The 25,975-nt window shown below is 64.8% G+C and overlaps 2 protein-coding genes and 1 long non-coding RNA gene across 7 annotated transcripts in view; 2 read left to right on the top strand and 1 right to left on the bottom strand.

The window, feature by feature from the left end:
• The first annotated feature begins 12,919 nt into the window (after positions 1–12,919).
• On the top strand, positions 12,920–14,787 carry LENG9 (leukocyte receptor cluster member 9). The gene has a single exon (XM_070062017.2). It carries the CDS (start codon positions 13,044–13,046, stop codon positions 14,661–14,663), a length of 1,620 nt encoding a protein of 539 aa, XP_069918118.2. The 5' UTR covers positions 12,920–13,043; the 3' UTR covers positions 14,664–14,787.
• Positions 14,701–24,631, bottom strand: LENG8 (leukocyte receptor cluster member 8). 5 transcript variants are annotated; one of them, XM_070061845.2, is made up of 16 exons: positions 24,491–24,631; positions 22,963–23,052; positions 22,433–22,604; positions 22,081–22,176; positions 21,639–21,749; positions 20,713–20,965; positions 20,348–20,489; positions 19,949–20,152; positions 19,517–19,795; positions 19,230–19,370; positions 18,861–19,146; positions 18,472–18,573; positions 18,320–18,388; positions 18,092–18,221; positions 17,313–17,520; positions 14,701–15,870 (listed from the first exon to the last, which is right to left on the bottom strand). In XM_070061845.2, the coding sequence occupies exons 2-16, from the start codon at positions 22,998–23,000 to the stop codon at positions 15,708–15,710; spliced, it is 2,394 nt and encodes a 797-aa protein (XP_069917946.2). In that variant the 5' UTR covers positions 23,001–23,052; positions 24,491–24,631; the 3' UTR covers positions 14,701–15,707.
• Positions 24,595–25,975, top strand: part of LOC149120719 (uncharacterized) — an 11,942-nt gene continuing 10,561 nt past the window's right edge. Inside the window, exon 1 of the long non-coding RNA XR_016224857.1 lies at positions 24,595–24,731. This is a non-coding gene — a long non-coding RNA (uncharacterized LOC149120719). The remainder of the gene's footprint in view (positions 24,732–25,975) is intronic.

Here is a 25,975-nt window from a genome sequence, read left to right as displayed (position 1 = left end):
GGGGCCAGAGAACTCCGCGAGGGCCCTCAGGGTCAGCTGAGCAGAGAGCCAAGTCGGAGGCAGGTGTTCAGCACCCGCCTCAAAGTGCCTGGCTTCGCACCCCAGCTCCTCTGCTCCAGATCCGGCTTCCTGCTCATGTGCACCCCGGGAGGCAGCAGGTGACGGCTCACGCAGCGGGTGCCTGCCGCGCGGTCGGAGACCTAGACTGAGCTCCTGGCTCCCGGCTCTGGCTGGCTCCTCCCTGACTGTTGCGGGCATCTGAAGAGCGCACCAGTGGATGGGTCTGTTTCTCTGCCTTACAAATAAATAATTTAAAAAATCTAACAGAAAAAAAAATCATGCAAAATGTCAACAATGCCAAAAATATATAAATACTTCCAATACATTAGCAAATAAATATGTTGAAACTCTCTGTGGGGGATATGTGAAAATTTTACTGAAGAACATGAGACTGAAGTCTAAATCCCAAAGTCTATCACGCTCATATAGAATGAACACGATAAACTCTTAAAAAAAAAGATTTATTTATTTATTTATTTATTTATTTGAAAGGCAGAGTTCCCAAGAGAGAGAGAGAGACTATCTTTCATCTGCTGGTTCACTGCCCAGATAGCCAGTGGCCAGCACTGGGCCAGGCTGCAGCCAGGAGCCAGGAGCCTCATCCGGGTCTCCCACACGGGTGCAGGAGCCACTGCTGCTGTTCCCAGGGACATTGGCAGGGAGCTGGATCAGAAGTGGAGCAATCGGGACACAAACCAGTACCCATATGGGATGCCGGCCCTGCTGCGTCACTATGCCATGATGCCGGTCCCCCACATCATGTTCCTTCATCCGCAGACAAGCAAAAGGAGGCCACAGTTACCATCACTCATGGACGCTTACTCTCAGCGTCCTCACACGCTAACGGCGCAACTGCCGAGCTTACAGATAGCGGCAGGAGGCAACCCGATGAACGCACGCGCTCTGCAGGGACGCGCAGGGGCCACACATGGACGCTCGTCCCCCTCATCTGGCAGAAGCAGAGGCCGGTGTCGCTGGGGTTGAACACCAGGGAGGAGGGGCCCAGGACCCCAGGCTGGGGTTCCGGGTCTGAGCTCTAGAAACGACAACACAGAAGACAGCGTGCGACAGGGGACGGATGCGCTCCCCACAAGCTGGACATGCGGCGGCCGCTGCTGTGAATGCGTCACGCCCGCGCAGGACCAAGACCGCGAGGCCCAAGCACAGCCAGACAGCGAGGCAGGAGCCGCCGGTGTCCCCAGCGGGAGCCGCACACCTGCTGCACACCCCTGGCGCTGCTGTCGGCCAGCCCCACACCTGACAAGGCCGCGTTCCACACAAGATGCGGGACGCAGCAGGGGGAGAGCAAAGCCAGCGGACCCTGCTGCTCCCGTTCTGACCTCCGGCCTCCCAGAGGAGCTGGGGCCTGGACGCCGCTGAGGAAGACGCTCTATGTGAACAGAAGACGAAGTGACGCCCAGACTCATCCGGGAGAGACGTCAGCCCTGACACCCCCACCCCCGCTGCCACTGGCAGAGGGACCCCGTTAAAGAAAGGACCGCGTTGTCGTCCAGCGAGCGGAGCTTGAGGCCCGTGCAGCGGGCAGGGCCGCCCAACGCAGGCCCGGGAGCAGGAATGCCCCTGGTGAGGAAGGCCGGGCCCCACCCGGCCTGGGTTAATAAGGAGCCCATCCGTGCAGAGGAGATACTGGAGGCATGGCCGAGGGCCACAAGGACCCCGTTTTCCCTGGTGGGTGAACCTGGAGACGCAGCACGGGGACTGCAGCCAGCAACGCCGCAGCGTGCAGGAGAAATGCCTGGTGCTCCCACCACGCCCACGCCCACGCCCACGCCCGCCCGCGAGCTGTGCCAGTCACCTCGCTGCAATGGTTGCTTCACGCTGCACAGACATCACAGATCGAGCTCTGCTCCGTGCATACGCACGCTGAAGCGGTGCCAAGGCATACCAACGACACGCGCCTGGTCCTTGGACGAGATGGACAGACCGCTCCCTCCCGATCTCAGAATTGAAGGTACCTGAGAAACGCCAAGAAAGCGCTACCTCCTGCACTGCACTGCCGTTCTTGCTCTCCAGTTCCAAGGGGCGCTCTTTCCAGCACGCGGAAAGGAACTAGAAACAGGACGACTTGGCTGAACGCCACCATTTGTAGAAGTTCAAAATCTCTCCGAAATACAACCGAGAGGCAGAAAGGAAGAGAAAGGCACAGACGTACGTCCTGGCAGTCACAAAGTCACCTTTTTAATCTTTGGAAGTAACCCCTGCATAGTCGCTAACTAAATTGCTAATTGCTACGTAAAACAAAGTGTGTTTGGTTAATAGTTGTGAGTTTTGAAAACACACACAAGCCAAGTAAAACCACAGATTACAGACTTTTTTAGAGATTGTCGCTCCCCCTCTTCATGGAGGAACGACACAGGACCCTGCGTTGTTCTTTCGTCTGCTCGGCCCTTCCCGGGTTTGCTGCTGGTTCTTCCCAGTTTGGCTACCATCCCTTCCACCTCCGTGGAAGGGTGGTTCCCCCTGCCAGTTTCCCCACTTCCGCGGGGGAGCAGCACACCGCCGGCCGGCTCTCTCGGGGGCTGCTCAGATGTTATCCGGATGTTCCTGGTGCATGTTGTCTCTCTCCTCCTTTATAGTCCTCTTCCACCAATCCCAACTCTGCTACCCACACGCCGAGCACACTGCTCTCCTCCAATCAGGAGCAGGATCAGCTCCTGCAGGTCATCACTCAAGTTGGCGAGAGGTAGCTGCGTAGAAGTTGTTTACTCCTCTCCCAGCGCCATATTGTGGGAGAGCAGATGCATAGAATAAGTCTTAATTCCAGTAACTTAGTCTAGTCCAAGTTGCTCCCCACAGAGATGATGTTACCTTTGAAACTGCAGTGGAAAAACTTATGAAAATGTGCTATCATACAAATGAACCACGCAACTATACAAACGTGGAACAAATATTGCAAGAAAACAGATGTGAATAAGTCCCAAGGAAATGCAGACAAGCCACCATCCTGCATGCGGCACCTCGACACTCCAATCATTTGACCAACAATGTATGTGCGGATAAGCAATGTACTCTCTAACCCCGCTATGGCGGGGAAGGCACAAAAGAGGTGTCGGGCACCCTGGACGGGGAGGCTCAGGGATCCTCGGGAAAGTCGCCTGCTCCCTGGTCTTCCTAAGCCCAGTCCTGACCATGGGGGGTGGGGAGGGATATCTTTCACGACAAACGTTCTAGTCCTTAACCACGTGGCTTTCTACTTAAAATGTCCACGCACCCTGTGCGTTTCCTGCTGGAGTGCCACGGTCACAGAGCACACATACAAAAGGGGGCACCCTCCCCTCCAGATTAAAGCTTGGGCGCGTGGGGTCCCCTCCTTGCCAGAGGTGAGGTGACAGTGTCTGCGCGGGGACTTGAGATAATCCCAGGAAACCATCGGCGAAGTGTTCGGATTACTGAAAGCTACTTAGAGCTGTTATTTGTGGTTAACCAATTGACAGAAAAAGAGAGGGACAGAGATAGCAATGGAGACAGCGCTTATGAGAACCAGGGAAAACAGGGCTGAGCTGCTTGGGAGAGACCAGCTGCGAATGGCATGTGTGGCTGGGACCTGGGGCCAAAGACATGAGAAAAGGAAGGTGAGCATAGGCCAGGCTGTGCTTCCGGTCAGCCTTGGGGCTGTGCCTCCCAAATCATTATTTTCCAATTTCGAGAACTCGGCACAAAAGGCAACACAAAAAGAACTTTCTCTCCGTCTCTCCCTCTCAAATAGTCTTAAATAAATAAATAAATACAAGAACCAACATGGTCAAACAGTCCCAGTGCTAGAAGTGAGCCTGGAGGAAGTGGAGACACATGTTACTCATAGGCTGCCCGAGCACCTAACGTCTGTGTCAGGATTCTTGCTACATCAGATGTGCCAGAAAAAAAATGAAAAACTGCCAAAGAACTTGCCTATATCGAGTCAACTTGCTGTTATAAGAAAGATGGACGTGGGGCCAGGGCTGTGGCGTAGCAAGTAATGCTGCCACCTGCAGTGCCAGCATCCCATATGGGCACCAGTTCAAGCCCAGGCTTCTCCACTTCCAGTCCAGCTCTCCGCTATGGCCTGGGAAAGCAGGGGAAGATGGCCCTGCACCCACGTGGGAGACCTGGAAGAAGCTCTGGCTCCTGGCTTCAGATTGGCCCAGCTTCAGAAATTGTGGCCATTTGGGGAGTGAACCAGTGGGTAGAAGTCTCTCTCTCTCTCTGCCTCTACCTCTATCTATAACTCTGCCTTTCAAATAAATAAGTACATCTTTTTTAAAAAGATGGACATTATGCAGCAATAAATAACAAGTAAAATATTAATATTTTGGAGCTAGCTCTGTGGTGTAGTGGGTAAAGCTGCCGCCCACAGTGCCAGCATCCCCTATGGGCACCGGTTCTAGTCCCAGCTGCTCCACTTCCAATCCAGCTCTCTGCTATGCCCTGGGAAAGCAGTAGAAGATGCCCAAGTCCTAGGGCCCCTGCACCTGCATGGGAGACCTGGAGGAAGCTCCTGGCTCCTGGCTTCGGATCAGCTCAGCTCTGGCCGTTGCTGTCATCTGGGGCGTGAACCAGCAGATGGAAGACTTTTCTCTCTCCCTCTCTCTCTCTGCCTCTGTCTCTCTGTAACTCTGCCTTTCAAATAAATAAATCTTAAAAAATATGTAATAATAAATGTTAGCATGATAAGTGCACATGCATGTGTGCACACACACACATACACAATACTTCTCTGGAGAGCCGTCACTTACACAGTGAGTGTGGGGTTTCCTTTTGGGGTGATGGAATGTCCTGGAACCAGAAAAACTTGATGGTTGCATGAGACTGAATGCACTAAGTGCCATGGAGCTGTGTAGTTTTAAGTGGTTAATGGTTAATTCCACTTTATGTGAACTTCACCACAACAAAGAAAAGCCGATGTGATATGTGCCGGCAGGCAGCAAAGGCCGGGCGTGTTCTGTGGTGTGTTATTGCTCTCACAGCACACACACACAGCACAATGCTCCACACCCGTGCCAAGCCAGCAGTGTATCTCTGCCTGCTCCCTCTCCACCTGCTCCAATGCAGAGGAGAAATGACCTCCCCTGGACAGCAATAACCCAAGGTCCCTCTGGGCCTTGTCTATGCCTCCTGCTGACCCTGGCTCCTTCTCTGATGTCCCCAGGATAATTCTCATGATTTAGAAACCTTCCTGTCTGTTGGTGGGGACCCTGCCCTAGGACAGTGTCTACTGGGGCTGCTGTCCATAGTGCTGGTGGGGAGTTAACACCCAACCCTAGTTCAGCACCATGGCCAGAGTCCACCATTTCCTGGTCTCTCCGTGGCCAAGTTTGGGGTTCCCATCTTTGCTCCTCTGACAAAGGGTCTCCCTTAGGCTCTAATAAACAATATCTAGCCAGATCATAGCATCCATCAGATGCTAGGCTAAGGGGTGCCCACAGCTAACCTGGATCCAAACTCCCCACACACCCCACAGGCTCTGAACAGAGCTCAGCGGCTCAGGGTGTTTGCTCCTGTCTCGGTCTATTCTCTGTGGCACAGACTGGGTAAGTTATAAAGAGAAGAGGTTTACTTTGGCACACGGTTGTGGTTCAAGGCCGAGGCACTGCACCTGGTGATGGTCGTGCTGCCGGCAGACCCCCAAGGGAGCTCAGGACACCACACAGTAAGAGACAGGGAGTAGGAGAGATCTACCCAAGCTGGCTTTCAGACAGACCCACTCTGGAAATGACCCATTAATCCATTAGCCTGTCGATCCCATGAGCAGATCAATCCACCCAGATCACCTTGGAAGATCCCTGCTGGTCCCCTTCTATCTCCTAATGAGAATATAAGGAGACAAAAACCCCTGCCTTGACAGGATCCGCAGGTGATGCCAGAAGCCCGGGGCTCCTGAAACACAAGTCATTGAATTTCCCCAAGGGAGAGGGAAGGCTTCTCAGGAATGACAGCTTCTCGGATGATCCCAGGAGGAGAAACAGGCGGCTCAGGGAGGGAGGGCAGAGAGCGCCCCTTACGCGCAAGGGCTTGGCGGGTTTGGGGCAGGAGTGGCGGGGCTTCCAACAGGAGGGAAAACTGAGGAAGACGGTGCCAGAGTGATCTGCTGGGTCTTAGGTGTTAAGCGAGGTTTCTGCCATTTTCCATGGGAGGGCTGAGCATTGGGAGGGAGATACCCCAGTGCTGCTGTGACAGAGGTCCCAACAGTGAGCGCCACACAGAATCCACTCCACACGAGATACCTGCTGGATACACGCTGGCATCCCAGGGCACGTGGGTTTCATCCTGTGGGCACCAGGGGGCTCTGGACACGATCTGAGCCAAACACGCTCAGGTCCAGCTATAGAGAAAAGCATGTCTGGAGCAAATAGTGGGCCAGGGGCTCAGAGAAGTGCTGGCCAAGGGTCCGGGTGGGAGAGGCTTGGGCCTGGTTAAGGGCAGATGGCACTGAGAAAGAGAGGAGGACGTGGTCAGAGGCAGAAGCAGAAAAGACTTCATGACCGTCCAGGAAGGAAGAAGCCAAGTGTGGCTGGCCCACTCCAGGCAGGATACCCAGGAGGCCATGCGAGGGGACACCGGACACTGACTTCCATTATGGATGTGGTCAGTAGCACATTCTTCAAGGGAAGAATCAGAGCAGGTGGACAGAGGAGGAGCGAGGGCGGAGAGAGCCCAGGGAGGAGGAGGCAGGAAGGGGCGGAGTCTCCACAAGCACCTGGGGTGGACACCCACACTTTTGGCCACCCGTCTATACTTGCTGAGTCTACACCTTGCAAGCTCACCTCCCCAGCGCCCCCTGCAGGAAAGGTGCGGGCTGCAACCTGCCTCTCTCAACGAGAATGTACACAGTGAGGCGTCTGTGGACGTTCATGCCCTGGAGAACTAAACCCCATACAGAATCCCTCGGGACAGAAGCACTGAGGCCCAGTTCTCAAACGCACCTGTGGCAAATTCCTCCTGCCATGCCCCTGGCACCGGCACAGAGCAGCTGAGTGTCCCAGCCCCGCGGGGGCAGCACTGGCACCCCCAGAGCAGTTCTGAGTACTAGCCCGCCTGCCCCTCCCCCCACATACCTGAGTCTCTGGTCTCACAGGGAGTTCTCCCAGTCCTCTCAGATGCTCACCTCCCAAATTGTCCTAATTGATTCGTACTAGTTGGGTGCCCTCGGTAGTTTATCTCTCGCTGAAGCCTCACAACAAATCCTTAGGAGTTTTCCCACTTTACAGATGGGAAGGCTGAGGCTAAGCTGGATGGTGACCAGCCTGGGGTCACTCAGCCAGGACTTGGGCAGGCAGGATTCTGGGGCCCCCTCCACCATCCACAGCCAGGAGCCTGAGGCTCGTGGCACGGGGGCTGGAGTTCCCCTCTGCCTCCTCAGCTGCTCCTGACGCCAGTGACACTCCCTGCCCTCACTGCACCTGCCGTGGGCTCCCAGGAACTTTTCCTGATGGGACTGGACTGGGGTGGGGTGCGTGGAGGGGGGAAGCCCAGATGGCCCAGCGCCCAGGAAGCAGGAAGGAGCAAGGAACCAGGGCACCAGCCAGCGCTCACTGTCCTCTCCCTGCCCCTCCTCACTCCCTCCCCTCCTCTCTCGCCCACTTTGCAACGCTGGGTGAGCCCCACACTCAGCGACCTCTTCCTTGGCCTCTTCCTGGAGAAAAGCCCTTGGCCGTCGCTCACTGCAGCTTCTGGCCATCAGCTCAGGGTGGGGTCACAGTGAGGACTGCACCATGGCCAGCTTGCAGCAAGTGCTCAGCGCCCTGCGGACCTGGGCTGGGACCCAGCCAGCGTCCCCTCCCTCCCAGCCCCGCTGACCTGAAGCTTGGTCCCACCCGCTCCAGCCTCCCACGTTGCTGGGGCTCACCCCAAAGGGGTGGGGCTGTCCGGCAGTCCCTGGGCTAAACCCTCCTCAAGACCCAGGCTGGCCAGCGTGGGTGCTACTGCCTACTGGTGGCTATTCCAAATCAAGGCAACTAAAGTTAAGTACAATTAAAATGTCAGCTCCTCCATCCCACTAGCCACACTGGAGGTGATCGACAGCCATGGTGAGTGTGGTGTTGCACCCTAGACTCCCACCATTCCAGAACATTCTATTGGGCTAGTCCCTGTCTTCTCTGCCCCACACATGTCTCCCTGGTACCCCTCCATCTCTGTGGAGGCCAGCCAGCCTGACTTCAAACCCCACAACTCAGGCACTAGCTAAACTGCCACGCGTACACTCCTGTGCCTGTTTCCCCACTGTAGCAGGGGAATAACCCTGACTCCCACACCCTCCTGCAGAGGGGGAGTCCTCTGGAGAGGGCTTCCGGTAGGTCCTGGAACACTGGAGCCCTTGACGAATGCTATCGCCCAATGCTGAAACAGGCTCAGCGCCTTTGAAAATCTGTGAGTAGCAACAACAAAGCCAAAACAGCACAGAAGCAAGGCTGGACTCCCAACGGCCCCAGCCCATGGCAGGTGGGCCTTTAGTGTGGCACGGCTCTTTGAGCAGTGTCTGCCGTGCTGGCTCTCCGCAGGGCAGATTCTCCCACCCAGGGGTGTTGGGCCGATGGCTGTGCCCCACCCCCACGCTGAAATGCTCTCTCTGGTGATGGGGGTGGGGCTCCTAAGGAGACCCCAGAAAGACCCCCTGCCATTCGCACTGTGAGCAGACCCCGCCAGAAGACAGCTGTCCACAGGAGGCAGCCCTGGCCAGACCCCGAATCTGCCAGAGCCTCCATCTCTGCCCAGCCCCAGCACGGCCAGAGACAAATCCTGCTGCTCCCAGGCCCCGGGGGGCTCTGGGGCGCGCCTGCGTGGGTGGGGCGGGTTCTGTGCCGCCCAGCCCTGGTGGCCCAGCCCAGGTGGGCAAGCGCACGCCCAAACCAACCCCAGGGCACGTGAGGAGGCCACCGGAGCCTTGTGAACCCCCCTCCTCCCTTCACAGGGAGGAAGTCTCCTTGTATCATTTGTTTCAAGCCAAGTTCCTTTAAAACAACATGGTATCAATGTGGGCAGAACCAAAAGAAACAAAGCCGCTCTCCCGCCCACCCTTGCACACAGCCCCGGGAGCCCCCTTCACAGGGGCTGCCTGAGCCACCGGCACCCAACCCCGCCCCTGGGCCCCCAGTCAGGGAACCAGTGCCTCCCTGCGCTGGACTCCAGCCAGCCAGCATCTGTGCTCAGGCACACCTGGCCTGAACCCCGACCGCACGAAGGGGCTGTGCATCGCCCCAGGCTTCAGTGAAAACCAATCCCACACCCCCTCTCCTGCCTCCAGTGTCCCCCCACCCCCCTCCTGCCTCCAGTGACTCCCCCCTCCCGCCTCCAGTGACCCCCACACCCTCTTCCGCCTCCAGTGACCCCCAACCCCTCTAACGCTTCCAGTGACCCCAACCCCCCTCCTGCCTCCAGTGACCTCCAACCCCTCTCCCGCCTCCAGTGACCCCCAACCCCTCTCCTGCCTCCAGTGACCCCAACCCCCCTCCTGCCTCCAGTGACCCCCAACCCCTCTCCCGCCTCCAGTGACCCCCAACCCCTCTCCCGCCTCCAGTGACCCCCAACCCCCCTCCTGCCTCCAGTGACCCCCAACCCCTCTCCCGCCTCCAGTGACCCCCCACCCCCTCTCCCGCCTCCAGTGACCCCCAACCCCTCTAACGCCTCCAGTGACCCCCAACCCCTCTCCTGCCTCCAGTGATCCCCCCACCCCCTCTCCTGCCTCCAGTGACCTCCACCCCCTCTAACGCCTCCAGTGACCCCCAACCCCTCTCCTGCCTCCAGTGATCCCCCACCCCCTCTCCTGCCTCCAGTGACCCCCACCCCCTCTCCTGTCCTCAGGGACTCCCTCACCCCCTCTCCTGCCTCCAGTGACCCCCACCCCCTCTCCTGCCTCTGTGACTCCCCCCTCTCCTGCCCTCTGTGACTCCCCCACCCCCTCTCCTGCCTCCATTGACCCCCATATCCCCTCCTGCTCTCTATGACCCCCACCCCCTCTCTTGCCTCCAGTGTCCTCCCACCCCCTCTCCTGCCTCTGTGACTCTCTCACCCCCTCTCCCGCCTCCAGTGACTCCCCACCCCCTCTCCCATCCTCAGGGACTCCCTCACCCCCTCTCCTGCCCTCTGTGACCCCCACCCCCTCTCCTGCCTCTGTGACTCCCCCCTCTCCTACCCTTTGTGAGCCCCACCCCCTCTCCTGCCTCCAGTGACCCCCGCACCCCCCCCTCCTGCTCTCTGTGACCCCCACCCCCTCTCTTGCCTCCAGTGACCTCCCACCCCCTCTCCTGCCTCTGTGACTCCCCCACCCCCTCTCCTGCCCTCAGTGACTCCCCCCTACCCCTTCTTCTGTTCTCGCAGACGGTGAGCTTTGTCCCAGGCCTCTGTCCCCCCCGCACTTCCCTCTGGAACTGATGACTTACCTGTGGGGTCCACATCAAATGAGCCTGGACAATGGTCTCTCCTTCCAAATGATGACAAATTTCAAATGGGCGTCTGTCCGGCATTAAACGGCCCGGCCCTTCTGCGAGTGGGACCAGGGCTGGACCCCTGCTGCACCGCCACTCCGCCCCTGACCTGGAGGTCACTGTGAGGGGCACAGTGCCCCCACCCCTGGGAGTCCCGGGAGCACTCTGCCACACCGCAAGGTGGCTGCACACGCAGTCGAGGCTGTGAGCCTCACTCAGCCTCGGTTTCCAGCTGCCACGTGGAGTCCAAGCTTACTGGACAGGACCGCCACCCCCGCGCTGTCCGCCACGCTCCTCAGCTCTGCGTGGATGTCAACATGCGTGTGCGCGGCCCCCACACACGCTGCCGTGTGACTGAACCTGGAAGACAGCAGAGAAGCCGGCTCGCAGGGCTGCACGGGGCGTGAAGCCGCGTGGAGGGTCTCCTTTCCCATCAGTCACAAGTACTTAAGAGAGACTGCAACTTGCAGACACCGTGTGCTCTGGGGGCTGAGTCCAGCCCGGGGCCCGCCTGGCTCCCGGCCAGCAAGGTCCAACACATGTGCTGACCCGGCGGCTCCCGGGCCAGACTGAAGCTCCGCCCCATCCAGCCCCGCCCTCTGCACGGCCGGTCCACCCAGCCCAGCCCCGAGCCCCGGCTTTCCCAGCTTCCGATCCTAGAGGCAAACTCTGAAGGGCTAGGAAGGCTGGGGGGCCTGTGCCTTTGCCCTCGCAGCCTGGGGGACTCCGCGTTCCTGGGTGCCTGGTGCCCCATGGGCCCCTGAGAGGGGCTCACACTGAGGTCACCCCCACACAGGGAAGGAACCGGCCAGGGGGCTGGTGCTGTGGCGTAGCGGGTAAAGCCACCACCTGCAGTGCTGGCATCCCATATGGGCGCTGGTTCAAGTCCCGGCTGCTCCACTTCTGATCCAGCCTGGGAAGGCAGTGGACGATGGCCCAAGTGCTTGGGCCCCTGCACCCGCGTGGGAGACCTGGAAGAAGCTCCTGGCTCCTGACTTTGGATCGGTGCAGCTCCGGCCATTTGGGGAGTGAACCATCGGATGGAAGACCTTTCTCTCTCTCTGGCTCTGGCTCTCTTCCTCTCTGTGTAACTCTTTCAAATAAATAAATAAATCTTAAAAAGAAAGACATCTACACATACACAGATCTTTTAAAAAGTTTATGGAAAATGCGTATTAGGAAAAGCTACACATGGATTCCAAAATTCTTTTGCACCAGAATTAACTTACCTGTAAAGCAAGTTAGTTAGTTAGCTATTTCACTTTATTTTAAAGGCAGAGAAACAGTGAGAGCGCTCCACCTTTCACCCGCTGGTTCACTCCCCACGCGCCCCCAACATCCGGAGCACAGCGCAGGTGTCCCGCGTGTGCGGCGGGGCCCAAGCCAGCTGGAAGCCGGGTGGGCAGCTGGGACCCGGGCACTGCCACGGGGACGCCCCGAGCCCACTGATGCCGCCCCACGCGCGGCCTAGGGGCCATCCCCACGGGCGTCTCCCACCTCCCAGGCCAGGGAGTGGGTCGGCCACGCCCCTGCCCAGCCCAGTGTCCGGCACGGCCTTCCGGACCCACCGCGGCGCACGCTCGTGGCAACGGCGGCCCGAGGTCACCAGCGAGCGAGCCCAGCGCTGCACAAGACGACCATGAAGCACAGGAGAAGCCACGGAGCCCGCGCCCCGGCCTGGGGCAAGCCTCGCCGGCGCGCTCCGCCGCCGTCTGGGAGGCGTCCCCGCGCGACTCTCCACAGACTCGGGGAAGCCGGGCTCGCGGGCGTGCGCGGGCAGCCCGTGCGTGCGCGTGCCTGAGGGCGTGCGTCTGCGCGCGCGCCCTGGCCGCCGCTCCACTCCGTCCGTCTGGGGGTGCGCCCCGGGGGTTCGTGAGGGACGATGCGGCCGCCCGGCCCGCAGAGACGCTCAGAGCTTTGCTGGTCAGGGCGTGATCAGGGCGTAGCCAGTTGGTGCCCTCCCTGAGGGCGTGGCCAGGCCGGCGGGGGCGTGGTCACACGGTGGTTCTCCTGGGGGCGTGGTCATGTGGTGGTCCAACCGAGGGCGCGGCCAGGCGGCAGGGGCGTGGCTACACAGTGAAGTCTCGGATGCTGGCCCAGCGCCGCCCTGGGCCGCACGGGGTCCCGGGTTCGCACTGCGGGCTGGACGCCTGGGGCCAGCCGAGGACTATGTCCCGCCGGCCTCCTGCCCGGTGCAGCTCACGGGGAAAAGCCAAGAACTCTGGCCTGGCTGGGGAGGGCGGCGAGTAGACTTACCTGGGCAGGTTAACGTCCCCCGCCCCGCAGGCCGGGACGGGCGGGGCGCACAGGTGAACGCCTGAGTGGGGGCGGGGCGCACGTAAAACAGCAGGGTTGGGGCGGGGCCAGGCTGGGGCGGCCCCCAGGGGGCGGGGCGCGCATACGCCACTGGGAACGAGGCGGGGCCCAGCTGGGGCGGCCCCCAGGGGGCGGGGCGCGGGGACAGCCCTGGGGCGGAGGACCCTGGCGGCGCAGGCGGCTCCTCCGCGAGGGGCCGACGGGGTCAGAGTCCCGCGAGCGCCCGGACGGCCTGCGCGCGCCAGCACCATGGCGGCGGCCTCCGCCGAGCCCGCGCCGCCCGCCTGCCGCTTCTTCCTGGAGGGCCGCTGCCGCTTCGGCGCCCGCTGCCGCCAGCCGCACCCCGGCGCGCCGGCGCCGCCCAGCCGCGAGCCGCAGGCCGGGGCCGAGGCTGGGGCCAAGAAGCCGCCCATGCGCACGGCCGCGGCCGTCGTCCAGCGCATCCGCTGGGACCCGCGCCTCGACCCCGCTGACTTCACGGTGGGCTACGCCGACCGCTTCCTGGGCGTGCGCGAGGAGCCCTTCACCGCCTTCTGCTGGGACGAGCCGCTGGCCGCGCTCGGGCCGGGCGTGCTGGCCGTGCCGCAGCACCGCGTGCGCTACTTCCGCTTCCGCGGCCGCACCGTGTGGGACCGCGCCTCGCGCACCGACCTGGTGTTCGGGTCCGGCGCGGCGGCCGGCCGCGGGCCCACCATCCTCGACGCGCTAGACGCCGGCGGGGACGAGCGTGAAGGCGGGGACGCCCAGGACAGTGGGGACGCGCAACAGGACACAGACGCCCCGGACGGCGGGGGCGCGCAACAGGACACGGACGCCCCGGACGGCGGGGGCGCGCAACAGGACACGGACGCCCCGGACGGCGGGGGCGCGCAACAGGACACGGACGCCCCGGACGGCGCGAGCGGGCACGAAGACGGGGACGAGCGCGAAGGCACAGACGCCCAGGACGGCGGGGGCGCGCGGCAGAACACGGACGCCCAAGACGGCGGGGACGCGCACGGAGGCACGGCTGCCCAAGACGGCGGGGGCGCGCGTGCGGCCCTGAACAAACAGGGGAACGCCACGGGGCCCGCGGGACCGGAGGCCCAGGTTGCCCAGGGTGGAGGGAGTAGAAAGCCAGCCTGGACAGCGCTCTGGGAGTGCGGGCCGGGCAGGGTTCACGACCCCGGAACCCAAGCTCAGACACCGACCGCGGAGCTCCCAGGCCTGGAGGAGACGCAGGCCCCGGCGGCCCGGGGATGGGGTTCGGAGGCCTGGCTCATGGACGTCGGAGACACCGGTGTGGCTAGTGCGGCAGCGCCTCGTCAGCCCCGCCCCACGCACTTCGTGGCCCTCATGGTGACCGAGCCCGGGCTACAGGACGCGGTGGCCAAGGCCCAGCAGCAGCTGCTCCAAGTGGCCCCGTCCTGCGCCCCGTTCCTGGTGCCCACACAGGCCCTGCACCTGACCGTGGCCCTGCTGCGACTGGTGGGCACGGGGGAGGAGGCGGCAGCGACGGGCGCTCTGAGGCGGGTGCTGGCAGCCCCAGGCCTTCAGGCACCGCCACAGCTGACTTTCGGCGACCCGGTGCTCCTGGGCCACCATGTGCTCTGTGCCCTGCCCGACCCCCCACTGGACAGCATGGCGCAAGCTCTGAGCCGGAGGCTGGAGGCCGACGGGCTTCGGGTACTGCAGCCTCCGGGGGGCCTGCGCCCCCACCTCACCCTAGCCAAGGTGCCCAGGGGGTGCAGCGCCCGCCTCCCGCTCCTGGGGCCCGGCTGCAGCCTGAGCCGGGAGCTGTGGAGCCGGCCCCTGCGGACACTCTGCCTGTGCCGCATGGGCAGGGCGGGGGGCGCCTACCAGCCCCTGGCTGAGATCCCCCTCGGCTGACCTGGGGGGCCCTCACACTGGAAGGGGCAAAGCGCGCTCTCTCTCTTTCTCTTTAATTTGGTTTCTCTCAAGCTTCCAAACGGTGTGCAGCGCTCCAAGGGAAGAATGGAGGGGGGGTGGGGGGGGAGGCGGAGGCGGCGGCGGCGGCCGTCCGGAGGAGGCAGCCCGGTCTGCAAGCTCGCGCCTCCGTTACATGGCGGAAGAGGGAGGGAGGGCCAAAAGAAAGGGGAGGGAGAAGAAAAAACAACTGAAATCAACACACACATAAAGAAAGAGAAGGAAACATGACGTGAGCGGTGATCCATGGAGGGGGGGGAGCCGCTTTACCTGTGCTGAACCGAGGGAGGGGGGGAGGGAGGGGAGGGAGAAATCAGAAGAGACATTGGGGCGGGGGAGGGGGACACGGAGACAACTTAATACAACTTGAGACGAGGCGGCCCGGCCGGCGAGCTCCCGCGATGGCCTCCGGGGTCCTCCGTGCGCGGCGACGGTGGCGGTGGCGGCGGCGGTGGCGGCAGCGGCGTTTCTGGGGTGGGGGCGAGGGTGGGGCACAGTCTCTACGCAGCTCCCCTCACCCCAAACGCTGAGGCCCCGGAGGGCTGGCAACAAGAGTCTGTGACGAGGCGGGCGGTGGGCTGGTTTGCGGGCGCCCCCGCCGAGCGGGCCGGGCTGGACGGCCTGTCTTCTTCCCGCTGGCCCCCCGGCGTGGGACGGGCCGGGCGACGGCCGCGTGCCGGAGTGCAGCTCGAGAAAGAGAGAGAGAAAACACTGAGACAGCATTAGTGGAGGCCGAAGGCGGGCAGCGGCCTGCAGACCACACCCGCCCGCCGCCCGCCCTCCTCCCGCAACCCCACCCCTGGAGGCAAAAAATAAAAACGTAGAAAAAATCTCTGTACAGACGCCCCGAGGCGGGGCGGGGCAGCCGCTCATCCTGGAGCCTGCGCCCCACGACTTAATTTACAACCCAAGTCCATGGCTCAAAAGCAAAATCTGCGGGGTGGCGCTGGGGGGCCGTGCCCGCCCCCGCCCCGCGCCGGTGTGTGCTCAGAAGGCGGACAGCTGCGCCAGGCTGAGGCGGCAGTCGATGCTGGAGTTGTCGGGGCCCGTGTAGGCCAGGCCCAGGGGCTCTAGGAAGGCCTGGCAGGCGGCCTCGCCCTCGAAGGCCAGCTCGGCCTGCAGGTAGGAGACAGGCAGCGCAGGGCGGAAGCTACGGAGACAAGAGGAGAACGTGATGAGGCGGGCAGGAGCGGGGGAGGGCCCCACCGGCAGGGATGGGCGCCCCCCATTCGGGCCCCCCGGGACTCAGCACACTGTGCTCTGCTGCCCAGCCACCCCACCTCCCCACCTCGGGGCTCGGGGGGGCCCGGGGTGGGGCTGGCGGCCCCAGTCCCCAGCTGTGCCCCCCCTCGCCCTCACTTACCTGCGCAGGGGGCCAGGAGGAAAGGGGGCGGGCAGGGGACGGCGGGTCTGGATGCTCACTCGCCAGGGGCCGGGCAGCAGCAGTTCCCTGAGCTGCCGCTAACTCGGGTTCCTGGCCTACGATGGCACATGGCCACCCGGCCCAGGACTCGGGGGTGGCCGTGCACCCGCCGGCAAAGCCCAGGCTTCGCCGTGGCCCTGGGACAGGAGGGCCCACTCCCACCCTGCCCACGCCAGCCTCTGGGCCCCAGCAGGAGTGGTCACAGGCATGCCCCAAGTGGAAGGGCGCTGGGAGAGCACGGTCCAGGACGGACCAGGACTCCACCACAGGGGACACTCGTGGCTGTGTGGCCGGCCAAGGCAGCCGCACACAAAGGAGGCACGCGGAAGGCCGTGTACTGGTGGCCCCAACCCTGGCTCTGCGTCTCCCAGGCGAGATCCTGCACGGCGGCTCTAGGCCATGCTGTGGCTCCCTAATCCCTTCCTGGAAAGGCCAGGCCAGCCAGCTGGCATTCAGGGGCCCCCGGAGCAGCCACCAGCCTCTGGCCAGGGCTGCTAACCTCAGCAAACCACAGGCAGGCCAGCGGACTCTGCATGGACACGGTGTCACCTCCCCAGCTGAGACAACAGAAGTGTGTCCTGACATTGCCTGGCGTCCCCGGGGCTGACAACCCTGGCTCTCAACAGGAGTCACGCCTTTCCACCCGGCCCCCGAGGCCCCACCCCACAGACACCAAAGCCCAGTGAACACAGGTCGGGCTCAGTGGGCGGGGCCCGGCCCATCACTGGCCATCCCCACTGCCCGCGGTGTGGCTGGCCCGCATCCCATCCATGTCCCTACACTTTTCTGGCACTCTCACAGGGAGAGGGAACAGGGCCTGGCCCCATGGGACCAGAAGCAGCCGGGAGCAGGGGTCGCCTGGTCTGGTTTCTCTCTAGAGTGGGGGTTAGCCATAGGCTGCATGAGACCGGGCAGATCTCACAGGGAAGACAACACAGCAGGTGCAGGCTGCCCGGAACAGGAGGAAGGGAGGGGCAGACAAGTGGGGGAGGGGGCCCAGGACGCAGGAGGCGGGCGTCCTGAGGCCCACGTGGAAGGAAGCGGTGAGGAGGGAGAGCTGACAGAGCAGCGGGGAGGCCAGCGGGCCAGGAGTCGTCAACGACAGGTTCGGGGGACCAGAGGCCGCGGGGCCACGAGGGCAGAGGGCAGGAGGGCGCAGTGCCACATACGTTTTGATCATTGCCTTGAGGGCAGCTTTGCGCTCCCGGTCTGCAAACTTGTCCACCAGGTAGCCAGACATACAGGGCGCGCGGCCGTGGAGCCGGAAGAAGCGGTGATAATTGCCCAGGGCCCAGGCTGCCCGCAGCGCCAGGGCGTGAGCCACGCAAGGGTCTGCCTTCAGCTCCCGCGTGAGGTACGCCAGCTCCGTGGTGATGTCTGCGCCAGGACAGAGGGGGCGCAGCTCAGCAGGGCTCGCCTGGGCCCTGCACGCACAGACACCCCCCACACACACACAGACACACACACAGACACACTGGGCCCAAGACAAAGGAAGCGCAGCTAGCCGGGCTCGCCCTGGGCCCTGCGTGCACCCCCCCACACACACTGGGCCGGGCTCGCCCTGGGCCCTGCGTGCACCCACACACACACACTGGGCCGGGCTCGCCCTGGGCCCTGCGTGCACCCCCACACACACACTGGGCCGGGCTCGCCCTGGGCCCTGCGTGCACCCCCCCACACACACTGGGCCGGGCTCGCCCTGGGCCCTGCGGGCACCCACACACACACACTGGGCCGGGCTCGCCCTGGGCCCTGCGGGCACATGCACACACACAGACACACAAGCACACACCGCACACAAGCATGTGCATGCACACCCAACACACACATGTGCACACATACCCCACACACCACAGACACCGCACACACACACACCACACCCGTCATACACACACACAACCACACACACCAGTCTCCCACACACCCTGTCCAGGGCCGCGCCTCTCACCTCCTGAGTTCTTGGTGAAGATGTAGTAGAGGATCCGGTAGGCCGTGAACTCACCCACGTTGCCCGGCAGGTTCTCTGCGTACAGCGACTTGAGCTGTGTCTGGCACTGGTTAAACTCTTCGTGGTCACCCTGGAGGGCAGGGGCGTGGAGGGGCACGGGCAGCAGCTGAGGCCACAGCAGCGCAGGGGCCGCAGCAGCGCAGGGGCAGGCCCGTACCGCCAGCTCACCTTCTCCAAGGCAATGCGGGCGTGGGTCTCGTACACTTCTACCGTGAACTCGGTGCGGACGCCTTGCACCTGGGGCAGGGGAGAGCGCGTGGGTGAGGCCGAGCGGTGCAGGGACAGGACGGCCGCCGCCAGCCGCTGGGCCCCTGCCTCACCGTCAGGTCCTGCCGGATGGACTTCATCTGCTCGCAGGCAAACGCGTAGTCCTGCTTCTCCTTCCAGTGCGCCTTGACCATGCACAGCGACTTCTTCAGGACCTGGGAGGGGCCCACGACAGCTCAGGCCGCAGCTTCAGGGGAGGGCGGGCACCCGCGCGTGGCACACTCCCACACAAACCCACAGAAGGACAACTGCGACCCCACAGCTGAGTGTGCATCACACGGGAACCTCCTCGCAGGCAGGCAGGCCAGGACCGGAGGGAACAGGTGACCCTGCAATTCGGCGGCACCCCAGCTGCAGGAAGCCAGGCACGTGGCTGCCCCCCGCCACCTCTGTGACTCCAGGGGCTACGTGCCTCAGGCCAGGCCCGCGCCCCCCCACTCACCGCCACGGGGCGCACGGTGGAAGGGTCCGGGGCACAGGTGAGTCGCAGGTAGTGCTTGGTGATGTCGGGGCACGTGCCCACGATCTGCAGCTCCTGCCAGTCGGGGTCGGCCCCGCCGCTCTCCAGGCTGCCCATCTGCAGCACCAGGGGCTCCAGGCGCAGGCGGCGCGAGTGCCCGTGCTGAAAGCGCGCCGCGCGCCTCTGCTTCTTCAGCTCCCGCTCCGGGTCCTCACACTCCAGCGCGGCCATCTTTTTGCGGCTGCGCTTGGTGGGCGCGAGGTCGTGCCTGGGAGGAAGGCAGGCGGGTGAGGGGCAGGCACGGCCAGCTGCCCCTTGCCTCTGCCCCCCAGCCCTCCTCTGCAGGCTCACCTCTTCCCACGCTGCGCCCGGCCTCGGCCCCGGTCCATGTGGGCGCCCCGCCCGCCCCGGCCCTTGGCGGGTGGGTTCCTGCGGCCCACAGGGTGGCACTCGTTCCCCGAGTAGGAGCTGTCGGAGTCTGAGTGGGAGTCACTGGGGGAGAAGTCGGAGGTCAGGCCCGCTGCGCACCCCCAGCCCGCCGGGAGACCTCCCACTTTCTGCGGAAGTGGCAGGCCAGGAACCGGGCGGGAGGAGCGGGAGTCCGAGGTCAGGCCCGCACACCCCGGGAGCCCCTGTACCTTCTGCGGAAGTGGCGGGCCGGGGAGCGGGAGGAGGAGCGGGAGCGGGAGTCGGTGCTGGAGGAGGAGCTGTTGTCCTTCATGAACACGTTGCGGTTGCCGAACTTGGCGAAGCTGCTGCCCCGGGCCCGGCCAGCGCCCCCAGCCCCCGGGGTCCCTCGCTGGGCCTGGGCACCCCCGCCCCTTGCCGCCGAGCCTGCCCCGCGGGGAGGGTGAAGGCTGCTAGGGGCTTCCCACCGCTTCTTCTTGGGGCTCTCAGCCACAGGCTCCCGGGTCAGCCTGAGGACACAGCAGGGCGGGGCGTCACCAGGCCGGCAGCACCTGCAGGAGCCCCGCCCACCGCACCAGCAGCCCTGTACCCAGGGTCCCCACCCAGGAAGCCCCCTTGGGGCCCTCCCTGGCCTCGGCCCCCGCTGGAGCTGCGGCACTCACCCTGGCAGCGGCTCGCGGCTCCAGTCGATGGTGTAGGCCGAGCCGTCCTGCAGCCGGGCCTGCAGCACCTCCTTGAGCAGCTTCTCCGTGCGGTCCTTGTCCTCCTCCGACTCGCAGGCGGTGAAGCAGCGCTCCACGTACTCCTTCATGTCCTGGGGCCAGTCGTCGGGCTTCCCGGACAGGCCGCCCCGGGCGGCGGGCCCGCTGCGGGCCAGAGCGGACACGCACTCAGTGGGGGCCGACCCGTGCCAAAGCACCCAGGTGGCCGCGGCTCTGTCTCAGCGCGCACAGGGACGCGGGGAGGACCCTCTCCCGTCCCCACAGCGGGGCTCGAGGTGGGAAGCCGGCTGCTGGGCTGCAGCCGACCCGAGGGCCTGCGGGGGGCGGGCGGGGCGTCACCTGTGGTTCTGAGCTTTCTCAGGGCTGGGCTGGGGGCCGAAGCCGCTGTGCTGGGCCTCGGCGCTGGAGCCGAAGCTCTGGTTGGTGACGGCAAACGGCCGCTTCTGGATGTTGAACTTGAGGCCTCCAGTCCCAGGGGCTGCTGTAAGGGCAGCAGGAGCTAAGATCAGCCGCGCACACCCACATGCATGCGCACACGCACGCACACGCATGGGGCGGGGGGCTCCTGGGAAACGCAGAATGGACCCTGCGAGGACGGGCGGAAGGCCAAGAGCAGGACAGCCTCCCTGCGCCAAGCACAGCGCCAGAGCAGCTCAGCCCGGCACGCCGCTGTGTCGCCCCTGCCTCCCTGGTCGCCAACTCACGCTTCATGCGGTTCCACAGCTGCTGCCCCTTCTTGGGCTTGGCTGGCTCCGTGTAGTTGTGTGGCCCATAGGCCTGGCCCACGGCGGGCCCCGCCTGGCTGTGCTGTGTGGTGGGGGCTGTGCCGGGCTGAGGGCCGCTGCTCAAGGCGTGCGCCCCATGCGAGGGGTTGGAGGGCTGCGGGGGCTGGGCGGCCGGCAGCTGCTGCGGTGGGGCCTGGTAGCCCATGCTCTCCTCTAGGCCGGGGACCGGAGGCTGCAGGAGGAAGCAGGCACTCAATGCGGGGGAGGCCCTGCTGCCGCCCTGTGCCCACAGCCCTCAGCGCCCAGCTCGCCTGGCCTTCCCAGGGACCCCTTCCGCACCCTGGGCAGCGCGGAGGGCCACGTGCTGAGAAGGCTCAGGCCAGGGACTGGGCAACTCCCCCACGGCCGGCTGCACCTTAGCAGCCACCCACAGCACGCCACACTGGTGGTGTCATGTCAAGACACACACGTGACCACCGACGCTCAGTGAAGCGACGGCGAGGCTGCCGCCCCCCCCACCGTAGCTGAGAAACAGAGACAGCTACTGGCCTAAGTCGGACTGGGTGTGCCTGTGTGTGCGTGCACGCCTGGCCCAGACCAGTCTACTGGCCTCCGGTGTCAGCTCCACTCTCCTCCGAGCTGCACGCCAGCCGGCTCACACGCGTGCACAGTGTGCAGGGCAAACAGGAGACGGGCTGCCCCATGACCTCTCTCTAACACCTCAGCCCTGGCCTTGCCCGAGCCCTAAATCCACCCTGGGCCCAAGAACGTCACTTTGTGCCCTCATTCCCGGACTGGGCGGTGCTCGGCCAGACAACACGGGCCCCGAGCAGCTGCATCATGCGGGCGACTCCTCACCACCAGCCCGCTCCAAACGCACGGGGCGGGGCGCGGCTGCGGGTTACCTGGTTCAGAGCCCCTTGGTGCTGGGGGGCTGACGGCTGCTGGGGTGTGGCTGAGCCATAGGAGCTGCCCATCCCATACTGCGAGGGGGAGCCGTAGCTCTGGTACATGCTCTGCCAAGGGAGGGAGGGGAGGCATCAGGGGCCGCGCGAGCCGCCCCGCGCTCCCGCTCGGGGCCGTGCACACCCCAGGTCCTCCACTATCCCTCGCCCCTCGAGTTCTCCCTCTCTCAAATCCCCTCGGGCGTTTTCAAGAAAAAAAAGAAACAGAGAAGCCTCGTCACCCCACGGGGGACGCTCCGACAACCGCTCGGGTGCAGCTCTCCTGACAGCAGGAGAGCACAGAAGGGAGCGCGCAGCCCGCGCCTCCCCGAGGGCTGCACTCAGACCACGCACACACGCCGCCGGGCCGGGCCCGCGGGGCGGCAGCGCCGGGCGCACTCACCATGGGGTAGTAGTAGCCGTAGGGATAGGCGTAGCTGTACTGCTGGTACCACTGGTAGTAGTGCTGCTGCTGCAGGGCCTCCGCCTGCGCCACGTACTGCGGAGACAGGGCCGGCGGCGTGAGCCCGCGGCCGCCAGGGCGGCCTCTCTAGGGCGGAGACCCCTGCCAAGGCCGGCACCAAGCCCATCCTGTCGGGAGCGCCCAGGGCCCTGCCCAGGACCGCGTCTCAGCTGGCTGCTTCCTGCTCGTCAGACGCTGTGACGTACCCCAGAGCGCTATCAGGACCCCAAGCCCTGGCTCCCCCACAGCAAGCCCCCGCGGGGGGTCCCCAGCCCCTGTGCGCCCTTCTCACTTGCGCGCTGGTCACAGGCCCATTGCTGCTGGCCTTGGAGCTGCCGGCGGCCCCCGCCTTGCTGATGCTGGCCAGGGCCTGGCGAGCCTTCTCCCACTCCGGGTTCTCGTGCATGGGGGCCTCCATGCCATTCTCGCGGCCTGCCCCCGCCACCATGCTGTACTGCGAGGACCTGCGGAGAAGCGACCCGCGTCAGCACACAGGGGCCGAGGCAGGGGCAACAGCCGGATCCTGACCCCTGCGTGGGGGACAGAGACCGCCCGGGGAGGGGCCACCCAGGCCCAGCACGCGCAGGCCAGGGTGAGCCGTGCCGAGGACAGACACGGGCAGCCCGCACAGGCGGCGGGTTACCGTGGTCTTGGGAACACGGGACTCAGTACCGAGCACCGGAGGCCGCCTCCCAGTTGTGGCGGCCTGCGTGACTCTCAGCTCCGTGACAGGAGACGGCCCCTCTCCTCACGGCACGCACACAGCGGGGCGGCCACCCCGCCCCACCTCCCCGGCCGGCCTGCCCCTCCAGCCCCACTGACCAATCCGTGCCACGCTGGTCACCCACGTTGGCCGCCATCTGGACCTTGGGGCACGAGGGGTGGACCTCGGGAGCCAGACTGCTTCACTGTCTGTGAGGAGAAGCACAAGTTAGGGAGATGAGGGAGCGGGAGCCTGTCCAGGGACAAGCGGCAGAGCAGACGCGGGCAGCGCGGCTGTGGAGTGGGGGCTGCAACAACGTGGACACAGGGAAGCCAGCGAGACCCCCCCCCCGAGTCTGAGGGCCACCTGGGGGGCTGTCAAGGGGCGAGGGAGCAGGGAACCCCAGTTCCGGAGGCAGACACTGGAACGAGCAGGGGCTGAGAGCGCTGAGGGGAGGGGCGGGCACCGGGAGCGCCTGGACTCGGGGTGGGGGCGCGGCACGGGGCACCTCCCCGCCTCACCCCCAGCGCGGAGGGACCCTGTGTAAGGAAATCCGGCCTAGACTGACTTCAGAAGGACCCGCTGAGCAGGGAGAGGAGACCAGCTGGGGGAAGGTGTCCGAGAACCAGGGGTAGGCCTGGGTGAGAGCTGGCGTCCCCCAAGCTGGCGGTCAGGAGGTAAGGCTTTGGGGCTGCCTGGCCAGGTCCAGGACATCTTCATGAAGTGAGGTGAAGGGGGCCGGCACCGTGGCACAGCAGATAAAGCCGCCGCCTGCAGTGCCAGCATCCCATGTGGGTGTGGGTTCGAGTCCCGGCTGCTCCACTTCCCATCCAGCTCTCTGCTATGGCCTGGGAAAGCAGCAGAAGACGGCCCAAGCGCTTGGGCCCCTGCACTCGCGTGGGAGACCCAGAAAAAGCTCCTGGCTCCCGGCTTCGGATCAGTGCAGCTCCGGCCGTTGAGGCCATCTGGGGAGTGAGCCAGCGGGTGGAAGACCTCTCTCTCTCTCTCTCTCTCTCTCTCTCAAATAATTAAATCTTTAAAACAAAAGAGTGAGGTGGAGAACACATGGACGGAGGAGCCCAAACTCCCAGGGGCCTGAGAAGCCGGGATGGGGTCAAAGGTGAATCCGGCTGGGGAACCCAGAGGTAAGCACGGGGCTCTGGGGCTGGGGGAAGCTCTAGGGCAGGGGAGACGGAGCCGGGGCCCCGCGGGGAGGCTGGGGCGGCCCGGGATCCGAGGCTCACCCGCCAGCCCCGCAAGGCAAGCGCGGGCGCCGGCTGCATCCAGAGGCCGCGCGGATCGCCACGCCGTGCCTGCGCGCCCCGTCGCCCGGAGGGCACCGCACTCGGGCCGCCGGTCGCCCGGACGACACCACCCCCACCCTAGAACCGCGAGGTCAATGGGCGCCGCCGAGCATTCCGAGGGAGGGGCGGGGAGCCGAGGCCCGCGGCGCACGCGCGCTGGCGACCGGCCGCGCGCCCCCGACGCCGGGGCGCAGGCGCAGTGGCGGCCCCTGCTCCGCCACACCCTGGCGACGCTCGCGCACGACGTCCGTTGCTGCGACGGCCGAGGGCCTCGGGGCGGCGGGGCGTCTGTCCGAGGGGAGAGGCGGCTGCAGCCCACCCGCCCACCGCTCCCCATCCCTACCAGAGCCTTCGCTCCCGAGATTCGTCTGCAACGGCCCAAGGCGATCCCACCACGGCCGCAACACCGCTCAGCGACCCGGCTGGCTCTTGTCTTCCTTGGGCTTCGACGTCCTGACCGCCGCGTCCTGACGTCACACGGAGGCCTGGCCCCGCCTCCATCGGCCCGGCACAGCCAATGGACGCCGCCAGCTTGACTTGAGCCCGCCCCCCCGCCTACGCGATGACGCGGCGAGCTTTTTAAGGTAAGCCGGAAGACGGGCCGGGGACGGTGGCCCGGAGGGGACAGGCGCGGCGCGTTTGGCCGCTCCCGCGCCCCGGCGCGCAGGCTTCTTTGCGTCAGCCATTGTTGTGACCGAGGTGGAGTGACGAGCCGGGAGAGGGGAAGGGACGCTACCCTGGTGGCGCATGCAGCCGGGATGGCGCACCCGGCGCCCGAGGAGGCCGGGCGTGGCGCGGCGTGGGGGTCCCGCGGCGGGCCGAGCGGGCTGTGGCGCCGGGCGCGGGCAGATCCCGAAGCACCAGCCACGTCCGGCACCGGAGCGCGGGCCCCGAGCGTGGCAGCTCCGCAGGTAACCTCGTGCGTGGGCCCCGCGGGGGGCGGGGGCGGCGATTCGCCGGTTGGCGACTCTTGGGAACCAGGTCTCGTCTCGCCGCGGGCCGACCACGGCCCCGCCGCGCACTGGGCTGCACTGCGGGTGTCGGCGGTTACTGCCAACCCTGTCGGCCTGTGCCGGGTTTCTGCTTAGCCCATTTCCTTTCCCTCCCTCCGCTTCCTCCTTGCGCTTCCATCTTTTGCCTTTTTTTTTTTTTTTTTTTTTTTAAGATTTAGTTTGAGAGGCAGAGCTACAGAGAGGTCTTCCATCCGCTGGTTCGCGCCCCAAACGGCCACAGCACCCGGGCTGCGCCGATCCGAAGCCGGGAGCCAGGAGCTTCTCCCGGGTCTCCCAGGCGGGTGCAGCGTCCAGGGCCTGGACCGTCTTCTACTGCCTTCCCAGGCCACAGCAGAGCGCTGGATCGGGAGTGGGGCACCCGGGGACCCGTGTCCATGCGGGACGCTGGCCCCGCCACGTTCTGCTTTGAACTTGCAAAGCAGCCACCTAGGCCGTATTTTTAGGAGTTTTAGGTTCACCACAACCCTGTGTAAGTAGAGTGCCCCCAGCGCCAGCATTCAGTCCGGCGTGTGCCGCGGCGGCCAGCATGGCCCTGCACTGCCAGCTCCTGTTGCAGGGCGCGGGTCCCTGCAGATGCTGTGACAGGCCCCAGCCGGCTCACGTCACCCGACGGGAATGCGGGACTGTTTTCACTCAGGAATGTGCACCTGGGGCCCTGGCCGCACCCCGAGGCCTGGTGTGGCCCCTCCATCCCCCTGGCCCCGGCAGCACTCGTGGTCTGACGTGGCCCCTCCGTCCCCCTGGCCCGGCAGCACTCCGTGGTCTGACCTGGCCCCTCCGCCCCCCTGGCCCCGGCAGCACTCCGTGGTCTGACG

This window comes from Oryctolagus cuniculus, chromosome 18 (assembly GCF_051225735.1).
Source record: "Oryctolagus cuniculus isolate XC-2025 breed Fujian yellow rabbit chromosome 18, ASM5122573v1, whole genome shotgun sequence".
NCBI lineage: Eukaryota > Metazoa > Chordata > Mammalia > Lagomorpha > Leporidae > Oryctolagus > Oryctolagus cuniculus.
Note: the sequence above shows the minus strand (reverse complement) of the source record. Positions and strands in the feature narration are given on the sequence as shown.

Coding starts and splice junctions, on each gene's coding strand:
- LENG9 (XM_070062017.2), top strand. CDS start 13,044: ATGGCGGCGGCCTCCGCCGAGCCCGCGCCGCCCGCCTGCCGCTTCTTC.
- LENG8 (XM_070061842.2), bottom strand. CDS start 23,000: ATGGCGGCCAACGTGGGTGACCAGCGTGGCACGGATTG. Junction 20,966..21,638: donor ACCAAGGGGCTCTGAACCAG/GTAACCCGCAGC, acceptor TTCCTCCTGCAG/CCTCCGGTCCCCGGCCTAGA. Junction 18,222..18,319: donor CCCGCATTGCCTTGGAGAAG/GTGAGCTGGCGG, acceptor CCTGCCCTCCAG/GGTGACCACGAAGAGTTTAA.